This window comes from Panthera pardus, unplaced genomic scaffold (genome assembly GCF_024362965.1).
Source record: "Panthera pardus isolate Hobbes unplaced genomic scaffold, ASM2436296v1 HiC_scaffold_24, whole genome shotgun sequence".
In the NCBI taxonomy this organism is placed as follows: Eukaryota; Metazoa; Chordata; class Mammalia; order Carnivora; family Felidae; genus Panthera; species Panthera pardus.
Window position 1 is genome coordinate 18,809,487 of NW_026526810.1, and position 13,620 is coordinate 18,823,106.

A 13,620-nucleotide genomic window follows, 5' to 3' on the forward strand; every position below is an offset into this window, starting at 1 on the left:
AGAATGGAATGCTAACTGGAAGGGAATATAAGGTGAATGAAAGACATGTTAAAGACCTGATATGTTACAACAAATGTAATTGATGATAGGAATTATTAGGGATGGAGGGAAAACCATGTGTAATAAACACCAGGATGGTTCCTGTGCAGCATAATCACACACAGGGGGCATCCTGTGTGGTTGGGGAGAGTCTAGGGAAGTGGGTAGGTTTAGATGAAGGGGGTGTGGCCTATGAGATGGGAGACCGACTTTTTACCTTGTAGGCGGTATGATTCTGAGCTGGGCTGCAGTGAAATGGACAAGAGTAAAGAGACTACACGAAGGGTGCCAGCAGGGGTAGGTTTGAGCACTATTAGGGAGCTGATAGGCAGGGCTGGGGGTACCTTTGATGTGAGGTCCATGGCAGTGAAAACAATCTAAGTGTTCTGGCATAATGTTTCATGGCCATGACTTCGTCCACATGAGACACATTTCAAGTCCATGTTTCCACCACAAGAGGGGACAACTCTTATTTGGAAACTTAAGATTGACTTTCATTGTCTAGCTAGTGTCCACCATGTTTGTTATCTTCTTTTATATAGTTTTTCAAATGGTTAAAGTGGTGTGCAGTGGAAATTTAGATGTCTCAGGGAAACATCACACAACAGTGCCACTTAAAGGTACTTATTTAATGAGATTAAAGTGACAAGCAAATAAACTGAAGATACATTTCTTAGAAGTAATTAAATGTGGAAAGAATGCAGAAAGAAATGCAATTTAAGAAGACAGGGAAACTGCCACTTAAAAGCAACTTAGTTCCATTCCCAAAGTAAGTTCATTGCCATTATGGATCCCATTTTATATAAATCAAAAATGGCTGTCAATATAAGCAGAGATAACATCACAAAGAAATGCATCACTCCTAGCCTTCAATAGCACCGTTTGTGGTACATTACTCAACAGACTTTTCTAAACCCCAGAAAGGGTGACATAACTCTTGAACTTGTACCCTTTTAAATGCCAAAATAAGACCTCATCAGGCATCATTTGGAAAATGAAATACCTTTAAAGATGGAATCTGCAACATATTGTTGTTGTTATTATTATCATTAGAAATTATGATACTGAGATAAAGTTATATTGGAGTAAAATCCTTCACAGTTCCTCAAGAACAAAATTACTCTGAGATTGAATTAATGCAACTCACTTTTCAGAGCAATGCATGGATTCTACTACAGGGTTAACTCTGTGTGGTAACTGTCTGATTTGGGGGGTAACTTGTTTGGGATTCCCTACCCTGCTGTGCTCAGACTCCTCCCCACATCTTCCCTAAGAAACCTTGCTGGTGGCTCCAGCAACCACATCTCTATCACCATTGCAATTGCCTGAGTAACTGGCCTCCATGCCTCTAGCCTTGCCCCTGCCAAGTCCATCATCTGCAAAGTGCCCAAGAGCCACAGGTAAAGTAAGTGACCCCTGTCTAACTGCTTTGAAGCTCCCACTACCTTCAGGACTGACTCTAGGAGTGCAACATGGCATGTGAAGTCCTTTATGGTTTGATATGTGCTGCTCTCCACTGACATGCATTACTTTACTCACCAAGGTTCTTTACTACCCTCTGCAAACATCATCATTTCCTAACCTGAAGCCACTGCTCACAACCCCTTCAACATCTCCTTCTTTAGCTTGAGACTAGATCTTCATGTTTAAAGTCTCAGGTCAGTTCTCTTCTCCTCCTCTAGCACTGTACATAGTTCCTTCTCTTTCCTTTGTTTTCCTAGAATGTCCTATGTATCACATAGATCCCTACATCTACGATGTGCTATTGAAATCCTCTGCGAACATGACTGATTCTCTTAGAACACAGCTCTGTCTGACAGGTTGGGGATACCATCTTTGTCATCTTCACATCCTCGGTACTTACCACAACACCAGGAACATACATGATTGACATCCCAAATACATTTGTTGGCCTGAGCTGTTGGAATAAGCACTGAGCTCATCATACAGCCTCTTGAAGATGTAATGGAGGAGAGAAGCTCTCTGAGGTCATTTATAGTCACTCTGGCACTTGGCTTACAAACCATCCTTTCCATTTCCAATCTAGATAGTCCTAGAGCAGTTGCTCTCCACTATGGCTGCACATGAGGATCACTTGGGAATCTTAAAAAAAAATAATAATACTAGTAGCTGTTTCTCAGGGAGCAATTAAAGCCAAATCTCTAGGGCCTAGAAATCAGAATGAAGCTAATGCAGGAGTCCAAAATCAAATGCCTTGAAGAAGTCAGATGTAAGACAACTGGGAAAAGTGGAAAATTTGCACAATAGCAAGAGTTTACCCTTTCTGAAGACATTCATGTTTATTTTTCTTAAACAGTGTGTTAAACCCACTAGTGGACCAAATTTATTTTAATTTCTCATTCTCCACTTCACCTCCTAAGTGTCTGAACAGTCCAGAACTTATCTGATGGGGTACCATTGTGTAGCTTTTTGAAAAGACCTTCCACACCTCTGAGCTTCACTCTGCTATCCTACTGTGCCCACCCATGTCCCTGCCCATTTAACAATCACCACCTTCCTTTCTCAGGCTAGAATATGGTGCTTAGTGACCTAATTTCCTTATTTTTCAGGCTAAAATAATTGGAAAAGTGTTTAAGTTTAGAGATCAGGTCCTAGCATCTTTTGTAAGAACGAATATTTGAGCAAGGAAATCAGGGTGTTTTAACAAGTATGGTTGGTTCTGCATTTCCCTTAGGACCCCCTTTCTGGAACATCAATAATTTGGCAGTGTTGGAACTATTCACATGGACTAAATGTGACATGTTTTTATAGACAATATGCACTAAATATAAGGAAACAATTCATATTTTAAGAGAATCTAATTAATCCTAATACTGAAGCGTCAGCTGCCAAAATTTTCAAGTATTTCTATTATGTCCAAGGTTATTGTCAGTAATAATGGATTTTGTTTCAGCTCACAAAAATCCATTCCCCCAGAGAGCTGAGCTTATCTTTGAAGCAATTGTGTATTTACAGTTGACCTAAGGATCAGCAGAGTTCTTTGGTTATACTCAATACAGTTCTGAAATGGAATGTCGGCAAGCTCAAGCCTGCCTTCTGAACCTAAGTGGAGTGAGTGTTCAAAGAGATGAGAGAGTCTTGTGTTTCTACCCAGAGACTTCATAGATGTAACTTTGCATTATTGCTCATTGAAGGCATAGCCCAGTGTTTTTGTATTATTTTGGTTTAAAGTGGCTTCAACTAATCAAAATGGAACAAAGCAAGCTAAAGTTACTCTGTACCTTAGAAGCAGCCCTGGAAGATTATGCACCTTGAGAGAGGAACAGGTAAGTTTGCCAGACATTTGTGAGATTCTCCTGTGTGTAGGCATATCATTTGCTTTCTGTGATACAAAAAGGGCCTTTGTCTCCATGATTGTGGAAATGGTGCATTTCATAACCACATGCTGCAAATTAGTCATTTTTAGGATGACCTATGACCTGAGAAGGGCTACCAGTTGGTCCTGAGAGAAAACCTCTACTCCTGCTCTGAAAAGCATTTTCAGAGATTCTTTTAGAACTTGTTTCCTACCTCCTAGGTCCTATCCTCAGTAAAGACAGAGAAGCCACAGCAAACCCCAGCCATAGCTCTATCATGAATAGACCCACAGATAAGTACAAGAAGCACTTATGTCAGAATAGGGCACATATTGAAACTTTTCCAATAAAACTGTAATGATGTGTGAAGGGGTATAAATAGCACCCCCCCACCTTTAAAAAAAAATTCTGGCCAATAAGTAGAAGGTGAGATTTGGGATTCTTAAGCTTTGCATCTTACTGGATTGATATTGGCAATGATTTGGGTATTTGTGAAGTAGGATTCAGAGCCAAATGGGATTGTGTTTCTTTGAAACTGTGGTGAAGCAGTGCATCAGAGGGCCAAGGAAAGCAGTGGTCATGGAGATGACCCCCACAAGTGGACAGTGTTGGGAATATCTCAAATGGTCAGTGATGTAGTTAAGTATTTGTCTCCTAATACTCTTCAGGCTGTTCGGATCAAATGTAATTTGAGAACATTTCACAACAGGTAATAAATAACATAGAAAAATATATTTGAAACATTGGTATGATTTTTCTTTTCTTTTTTTCTGATAGTGATGTTTTTTAATCAAAAATTTTGAAATATAATTGATAGTATAATGTGTTGATTTAATACATTTATATATTACAGTATGTAGCCTTAGCTTATACCTCCATCATGTCACATAATTATCATTTCTTTTTTGTGGTGAGAACATTTAAGATCTAATCTTTTAGAAAATTTGAAGCTTATAATACAATATTGTTGACCATAATCACTATGCTGTACATTAGATCTCCAGAATGTAATCATCTTCTAGTTGAAAGTGTATACCCTTTGAACAACATCCCATTTCCCCCACTCAGCCCCTGGTAACCACCGTTCTACTATGTTTCTACAAGTTTGTCTTTTGTAGATTGCACATGGAAGTAATATACTTTTTCTGCTAGTGTGTATGCTCTCCCCTCTATTCTAAGTTAGAGAGCCAGTGAAGACTGGCCCTGCCCCCAAACTGGACATTTAGACATAGCCTAGAATTGAATGACCAAACGTACTGATAAAAGTTATGAACATCGTATGAGGTGGACAGTGAGGCCAGATGTGGTTTGAGCAGTTTACACAACTGGGCAAATGCAAAATATCACTGTTTCTTTCTCTCACAAATCTGGAAGTATTAAGGCCTTTTGTCCAGGTATTAGGTCTGTGAGACTGAGTTCTTCATCATTCTAAAGTGTGAAACTACAGCGGATGTCAAGGAAAAGGGAATTTAATATTTTCAAACACTAAGTCCCAGAGTAAAATATTGTATCCGTGGGCTGCATACGAACAGGACTGAATTTTAGCTTGTTAGAGATTCAATTATATGCAGTTAATGATGATGTGAAAATTAGATCAAAAGAACTTTATACTCTCTCATTCAAAACGGAATAGCTTCAGAGCAGTAAAGAATTGATTTGTTTAGATGCAATCGATAAAAATGACCCAAGTTTCAAGAACTGGGTGGGGCAAGCACACATCAATTCTACTCTCAGCAGCCAACTGCTGATGGTCAGTCTCACTCTCATTTCAGACAATTTATGGAAAAGAAATAGTCACATGGAGAGCTGGGGTACCACAGCAGGCACTTCAGAGAAGTTCCAGGGGTCTCCTGTTCTTCTCCCAAGCGCCAAGGATGCTAACTTCCTGGGGCCCACAGCTGGCTTTCAGCTGCATAAGTTCTCCTTGTATCCACACCAAATGTGTATGTTGAGTTCTTGAAAATTCCAAACATCTCGCTTTTTGCAAGATTTGAAAGCAGCTGTAGAATCCTGTGGTGTGATCCATGTTTCTGAGGTGTATTACCATCTTCTAGACCGGTGACTTTCTTTCCCTCCCAAGTAACTTCAATTTACCCACATCTGCAGAGGGCAGTTTCTCATTTCCATTTGCCCCATCTACATAAACTTTTGGGCCTGGATAACTTCACTGAATTGAGAAAACCAGAATTGTTTTGGGTTTTTCTTTGAAGGTTCAGCCTGCTTTTCTTGGGGTTTTACTATAAGTCTGACATACTGGGTCATTCAGAATACTGTGCTTCTCGAGTCTCTTATCTGAGGCAATTCTGGGTAAACCCTAATAAAGGCTTTCAGACTGGTCTTTACACCTCATGGCTCCTGGGTCATGTGCTTTGTTTTGTCTGGACCTGAATGTGCCAGCAACAGGCAGTGCTGATGAGTAGGGAAGCCCAGAGAGATTTCATAAACTTTTGTTTCTATCACCATATGATTGTTTCTATCACCATATTCTGCATATTCCTCATAGCACAAATGCTCCCAATTAACGATGCAGCGAAATTTGGGCCCAAAAATCTTATCTTTCAGATTGCATAGATTTTGAAATGTCCTCTCCACACCCCACTGCTCATCACAGGTGATTCACTAATATGAAGACTCAGTTTTTCAGTATTTAAACCAAACTTCTGAAATCCCCTAAGAGTGGATTAGGTTCTGCTAGTCTATGGATAGTGGCTAATGTTTTAAAAATGGCTACACTGTGCCTCGGAATCAGGGAAGGATGGATTTTTGAGCATGATGTCAGGACGAACAGCCCAGAGCCAGCACACTCTCTGGAAATTCAAGAATTAAGGCTTATTTATGAAAAACAATATCCTGGATTAGTAGAAGAGACTGTTTTCAGGTGCCTTCCCTCCAAGACAAGTCACCATATTATGTTTTTGTTTTCTGTATTTTGAGAAGAATTTTTAAATTCTTAATGCAAGTTTTAACTCTTGTTTCTCTGTTAAAAAGCTTTTCACAAATGCCAACCAGTTCAGTAAAAGATGAGACCAATGACAACATCACAATATTTACCAGAATCTTGGATGGGCTCTTGGATGGCTATGACAATAGACTGCGGCCTGGCCTTGGAGGTGAGTGGGTTCTCAGCTGCAGCCCACTAGACCCCAGAAAAAGCTTACACTCAGTCTCAAGCTCACATCTGCTATGATTCAACCAATTCATTAAGTAGCTTTTTGCCAGAGTTTAAACTGATAGTTGTTGCCAAGGTTCTTACATCCTTTATATTCATTATCTAGGTACAAGAAGCTGGGGCATGTGGTCTCCATGCAAACTCCCTTTTCCTTAGATAATCCTAACATCCATTCTTTTTTTTTTTTTAACGTTTTGTTTATTTTTGAGACAGGGAGAGACAGAGCATGAACAGGGGAGGGTCAGAGAGAAGGAGACACAGAATCTGAAACAGGCTCCAGGCTCTGAGTTGTCAGCACAGAGCCCAACGCGGGGCTTGAACTCACAGACCGAGAGATCATAACCTGAGCCCAAGCCGGCCGCTTAACTGACTGAGCCACCCAGGCGCCCCCCCACCCACCCCCCAAAACATCCATTATGCTTCATTTAAGGAGGAACCAGTTCTTAGGTGTTACTAAAGCCAACACTACCTTAAGTTAAGAAATAATTTATAATCAACTTCCTACTCTTGTACTGATGCAAGTCTTTTTCACAAATACACTGTTTAATGCAATTGTTCTTTCCATCTTATATATTATGTTTAATCTTTTCACTAATCATTGTATTTACTTTAACCCCATGAAAATTGATAAAAATAAGTGGATAGCAAAATGCACTTTTTGGGTTCAATTTAGCAGAGCTTAATTTTGTGCTGAGAATTGTGTGCTGTTTCCAGGCATTTGCAATGCCATTGACTCGAGTCCATTTAGATGTAGTGCATTTGAACTTACTCCATTAAGTAAGTTTGAGACCCTCTAACAACTACATTCTTAGAGGAAAAAGTAGTTCTTTTCCATTATTACATTTTTGTTTATTTATTTTTGAGGAAGAGATAGAGTGCGAGCAGGGGAGGGGCAGAGAGAGAGGGAGACACAGAAACCAAAGCAAGTTCCAGGCTCTGAACCATCTGAACAGAGCCCAATGCGGGGCTCAAATTCACAAATTGCTAGATCATGACCTGAGCCAAAGTCAGACGCTTAACCGACTGAGCCAGCCAGGTGCCCCTTCATTATTACATTTCTAACAGGGAGATTCACTTAAAGCATGAGTTGCCATTCTCTACCTTTTTGGCAAAGAAAAGTCCACAAAGCCTCCTTGACACCCCCTTACTCCACCCTCTGAGTTATGTCCCTGGGTCTCCTGTGTCCAGCAGCCTCTGTCCCTTTGAACACATCCACAAGGATCAAAACACGTAGAGAATCAATGAGTTGTTGCTATACAATATTCTCTCATTCACCCAGGATGTGTCACACTCCTGTGGAGCAAGATCCTGAGGACACCACATAGAGCCAAAGGGGCTGCCTGCTGGGGCAGGCATCTCAGTGGGAAGACAGGTGCTGAAGCACACAGCACCATACCTTAAGTTAAGAAGTACACCTGCACACATATAAATACACACCATGTACATATATGGTTACCACACAATGAGATGCAGGGAGAAAAAGCCCTGCCCCCTGAAGCTCTGAGTCAGTGGTGATACCATCCAGTGGTTTGGGGTTATTAATGGTGGACTGTAGTATAGTCTATTGTCCTCATTCATGACCACAGGGTGTTGCAAGGTGATGCCCAAGGAACACACACACAAATTTCCCCTCAATATTATTAGCTACTTTTATTGCCATATATATTTTAATAATTTTTATTGTTATAATAGTCTCTCATGATAGAAATTTCTAACAATTCAAAATGACATATAAGGTGACATATAAGGAAGCGGGTCTTTTCAAGTGGTCATGTGGCCCAAGTCACACATCCTTTCCTCAGAGAACACCTAGTAGTGCAATTTTGATTAGAGATTCTTTTAAATCTTATCCCCTCATCACAATTGCCTAACCCTTTGGAAAGCAGCTGTTTGTAGGAGAGTGAGGTTAGGCACTGTGAGTTTGGAATTACTGTTCCAGGTTTACGGAGGAGGAAACTAAAGACCAATCAAGGCCAAACAACCAGGATCCCTCTCTGCTCTGTTCACGACTGCCCCCAAAGGGGCAAGAAGTGTAATGAGAGCTAAGACCCTTTCCTTACATGATGGATATGTTAGTTCCTGCTATAATTTGGAGCAGTTTGATTTCATTTGGTGTTAGTCTAGTCCTCCAAATTTAAAAAAACACATTATAAAAGCCCTCTGATTGCCAAGAATGAAATTGGTTACTGGACTAAGGACATAAATACGCTATGACGGGTGGTTCCATGTGAGTTCGGTGCCTAGGCAGGAACCTGTGTCTGTGTTTCAGAGCGAATCACTCAGGTGCGGACGGACATCTACGTTACCAGCTTTGGCCCAGTATCCGACACGGAAATGGTAGGTCTCAGGGCATGGCCCCGCCCAGATCATTCTAAATAGGCACTGAACCAAATCCCCTAAGGGCCTTCTCTGCTAAGGCATCACCTGGTTGCCTTCCTTTGCATTAGGAATATACCATAGATGTGTTTTTCCGACAAAGCTGGAAAGATGAAAGGCTTCGGTTTAAAGGGCCCATGCAGCGCCTCCCACTCAACAATCTTCTCGCCAGCAAAATCTGGACCCCAGACACATTCTTTCACAACGGGAAGAAGTCCATCGCCCACAATATGACCACGCCCAACAAGCTGCTGAGGCTGGAGGACGATGGCACGCTGCTCTACACCATGCGGTGAGCACGCACAGCGTGGGGAGAGGGCGCGCACAGCACTGGGGCGATGGCTTAGCCCAGACCCTGGTGCAGCGCTTGAGGTTGAGTGGTGGGGTGGGGTGGGGCGGGGAGCGGGGGGAGGGGTTGGCAGCGTGTCTGGCCAGGGGCGCATTGCAGGGCAAACGTAGCCACCAGTCTCGCCGCAAGGGTCCCGCAGCCTATTGAGTTCAAAAATTGCTGTGTGTGCGCGCATATGCGTGCTTTGGGTGATTTTTACTTTTTGACCTGCCCATACTGATGTCCATATAGCTTATTTCCTTGAACTGCTATAGGTCCATGTGTTTGCTATCGGTCCACTTGTTTATTTGGTTCAAGATCGAAAACATCTTTCAGAGAGTGACCCAGAATAATGTAAGCTAGGGAGATTTTATTTTATAAAATTTGTATTTAAAACCCTCTATGGGGGTCCTTTCTTATTGCAGTTGTGCACTCTTGTAAATTGTAAAAGCCCATTTCTCATATGCTTTGATAACATCCCAATGCTGAGGTTAAATTTTAGTATTCCTAATTTAAAATGATCAGTAGTCATTTTTTTGTTGTTGTTCTGAATTATTCATTGCATCTGAGTAAATCAATAAATTGACTGGCAAGAAAGTCTCTTTCATAGCTTTTCAGTTTCCATGGTGGGCCTAAGTATTTTTCAAGAAAAGATTATTTTAAGTCAAAAGAGTTAAAAAGCACTAAAGCTAAATAAAATTTTAAAAACAGCATGTATTTATATGAGAATTATTGAAATTCCTTACTTAGAATTCTTCACAATAAACTTCATTTTTAAAAGAAGTCATCATAGTGGAAATAACATTGATGTTGTCATCTTCTGAGGCTGCATGTCCTAACATATGTCCTGAGGAATGTTTGATACATTGTGTCCCAAACCTATTTGACAGCATGTCTCAATTTTTTTTATATATAACAGTCCAATAAGGATTTTGGTAAATGAGCTTGTAATACATACCATAGCATTTTGTTCCATTTCTCACTCTTTCCTTTTCCCTACATTGATCTTGAACATGTTATGCCCATGGATGAAGCATGCATTGTGAACATCAGTGCCCCAGGACAGTGCCTTTTCCATGCAGAGAAGTATGTTGAAAAGCTACAAAATATCTCAAGTGGTGAAAATTAGTCCTTGGTCATCATTCTTGTAAAAGGTAGTCTGTGCAGTGAATCCAAGGGTACTTTGTTTAGCCTTGTGAGCAGAGGGTAGGTGTGAAGAGTCCCAGATCTTGGAAGATGCCGGTTGGGATGAATGATTAGATGCCATTAATGTGGGGGCGCCATGTGAGCCTGCTGTGCACCTTCACTCTGTTCATAGAAAAAAAATATCCCTAGTCCTCACAGGTTATTGTGCTTGGTTCACATCTGGTTTGTATCACCAAAAGATTATATTTGGATCCAAGACTATGATTGTTCAAACAGGGTGGTGAGGTAGGCTCCTTGTTTAGAGGGGGAAGAGGTAGCAGAAGGGCCTCTTACTGAGTGTCTGTGTACCTGGCAAATTCACAGGTCCTTCAGTCCTCAAACAGCATGGCCACTAGGTGACACCATTTCCATTAACCAAAAAAGGGAACAAGGCTCAGAAAGGTTTGATAATCAGCCCAAGGTCACATAGCTAGTGAGAAAGGCAGCAGGAATTTGAATTCAGTCTTAGCAATTTCCTTGTTTAATCCACCACATTTGAAAATTGGAGGGTTGCAACATTACTAAACATATAATAGCCTTTTTCTTACTCTTGTCAAATGTCATCCCCAGAAGGAGGACAGTGAGAACCAGAGCAACTTGTCAGCAGTAGAATTTTTCATTGTTTATGTGGAGGAAGTCTGCTAATGATTTTCAAAGTTGATAATGAGTTTTCTCTTCCAGTCATATACATTTGGAATGTGGAAATAGTTCCAGTTGAAAGTGTTATGAATTTTAATGTGATAGAACTATAGCTATAATTTGATGGCATTTTACCTATTGATTTGGCAAAGATAGTGTGATGTGACTAATCAAACGGCCAGTGGTGTCTCAGCGCCCCCACCCACCCCTTTGTTGTTACAGTTTTTCTGGTTAGCACTGGGGTCACCCCTGTCAAGCCTTGCAAAACCAATGATATACCTAGATCCAGGAATTCCCATGTAATGTCAATCTTAAGGAAATAATTAGAAATATAGACTAAGCTTTATGGGCAAAGATTTCTATTATTATGTTACTTATGATACCAAACATTTGAAGGAATATAAAAAAATTTAGTACATTTTCCAGCTAAAACTATATTTTTTTTACATTTTTATTCAAACTTGAGACCTAATGAAAAAGATGAAATATGAAAGTGTAGAACAAATTAGGGTTCCTGTGATGCACTGAGACAAATATCTAATAAAGTACTGTTACCAACCTCTAAAAATAACTCCATGCAGATTATGGTTTTTGTGTAAAATTTCCATGGTCCAGATATCATTTGAATAGTAAAGTAGTATTCTGAGATACACACTCCCCAAATGTGTCCCAAAAACCTTAGGTGCTTTCCTGGAAGTCATTGTCAATTTTGGTTCTAAAGAACTTTCTACCACCAATGGGTCATCTGTTTATAGGATGTAAAGGTAAAAATCATCAGCTGCTCAGGATAATTCCATAGAGTACAAACAAATATTTCCTGTTGGACCCTCAAGGAGAGGACACTTAATAGAGTACTAAACAATTTGTTTGAGGACAGTCTTTTGGCAAACAGAGTGATACATTTTATAGAATCATCCCTAGAGTTGTACTTCAGACATTAGACAAGTGGCCAGGAATCCTCAAAGGGAACCTCAGTGCAGCAGTTTTCCTGGGCCTTCCCTTGCAGGGCTGAAGAGAGAAGAGGTGCAGAGCCCAGAGCTTGACATTAGTCTATCTAGGGACTGAATGACTTGTCCTTCTGGCCAGCCTTGCTAATTGTTCTATTAACTGGGTAGAACTTGTGGTTGTCCTCACTTGCAGCATGTCCCAATTCCATGACCTAGCAAGCCCATGTGATATAGGACTACCACGTCTCTCAGGGAGCATGCCAAATCTGGTGATCCATGTTCTTTTATGAGCACATAAATTGGAAGACAGTGACCTACTCTCATCTCCCTGTCCCCCACATCTTATTTTTAAATTTTTTTTAATGTTTATTTATATTTGAGAGAGAGAGAGAGAGAGAGAGAGAGAGAGAGAGAGAGCATGAGCAGGGGAGGGGCAGAGAGAGAGAAATGAAGACAGACACTGAAACAGCTTTGAGCTGTCAGCATAGAGCCAGAGGCAGGGCTTGAACCTATGAACCATGAGATTGTGACCTGAGCCAAAGTCAGACACTCAACCAACTGAGCCACCCAGATGTCCCCTCTCCCACATCTTCTAATAGTTCAAACTCTTGGGAGACGCACAGTGAGGCCCACTTTAGGGCATATTTTCCTAGTCTTTGGGCTCTGGCAGAAGAGCAAGTCTCTCTTAGTTTCTTGTGTAGGAAACCATAAGCAAGAAAGAACTTACTAGAAGGCAGACTCTGCTAGTACCACAGACTTCTGCCTGTCTCTGAAAATCTGGCTGTCATTCCACCCAAGATCACCTTGCGTTTGCCTGTAATAAGAGACATTTTACTGTGCTGAGTATTGTGCTATTGGGGGTCATAGAATGCACTGATGTAGTGAAAGCACTGGACAGAGTCATGTACTGCATGTCACTCTGCATGGTCACCTTTACACAGTATGTACTTACCTGTGCTATTTTTATTTTGAGAAAGTCATATTTTTTACAACTTTTATAAAGATCTTTATTACATGTGTTTTAAAACACTACCCTAAATGCATTTAAAAATGCCGAACACATGTCTTCACTTAAAAAAAAAAAAAAAAACATACACCCACACACCAGGGCTCCAGTGTCTGACGTTGGTTCAGGTCATGATCTCTCAAGGTTCATGGATTTGAGCCCTGCATCTGGCTCTGTGCTGACAGCTCAGAGCCTGGAGCCTGCTTCAGATTCTGTTTCCATCTCTCTCTGCCCCTCCCTGGCTCATGCACTGTCTCTCTCTCTCAAAAATAAATAAACAGTAAAAAAAAACACCCCACACTGATCTTTTCCTAACAAATGAGTACAGAACTTTTAAGTTTAGTTATTACCATTGTTTTAAAATACTTCTTTACATGCATCATGGAAGATCTATCATCCATTCCTTAAAATAATAAACTCTCCTCAAAGTTTCCTGCACAAACAGATCTCATAACCATCTTTATTACATGTGTTTTAAAGCACTTCTCTTAATAGAATGGCATATCTTTATGAATGCTAACACTCCATTTACATTTTCATCAGTAGAAAGCACTGCTTTGAATTGAGGGACTATGATGTAGTGAAAAGAGCGTGCATCTTAGGGTTAGGCTGAC

The 13,620-nt window shown here is 40.6% G+C and overlaps 2 protein-coding genes across 3 annotated transcripts in view; one reads left to right on the top strand and one right to left on the bottom strand.

The window, feature by feature from the left end:
• The window catches only part of GABRB3 (gamma-aminobutyric acid type A receptor subunit beta3), a 451,589-nt gene that overhangs the window by 386,312 nt on the left and 51,657 nt on the right, over nucleotides 1-13,620 (bottom strand). The window lies entirely within an intron of this gene.
• Nucleotides 1-13,620, top strand: part of GABRA5 (gamma-aminobutyric acid type A receptor subunit alpha5) — an 83,083-nt gene that overhangs the window by 9,105 nt on the left and 60,358 nt on the right. The window contains exons 1-4 of one of the 2 annotated variants that reach the window (XM_019435794.2): nucleotides 3,232-3,326; nucleotides 6,345-6,466; nucleotides 8,795-8,862; nucleotides 8,973-9,193. In XM_019435794.2, coding sequence (XP_019291339.1) covers nucleotides 6,355-6,466; nucleotides 8,795-8,862; nucleotides 8,973-9,193 — 401 coding nt within the window. In that variant the 5' untranslated portion in view covers nucleotides 3,232-3,326; nucleotides 6,345-6,354. Of the gene's footprint in view, nucleotides 1-3,231; nucleotides 3,327-6,344; nucleotides 6,467-8,794; nucleotides 8,863-8,972; nucleotides 9,194-13,620 lie in introns of those variants that run through there. The other variant, XM_019435793.2, reaches the window with a different exon arrangement.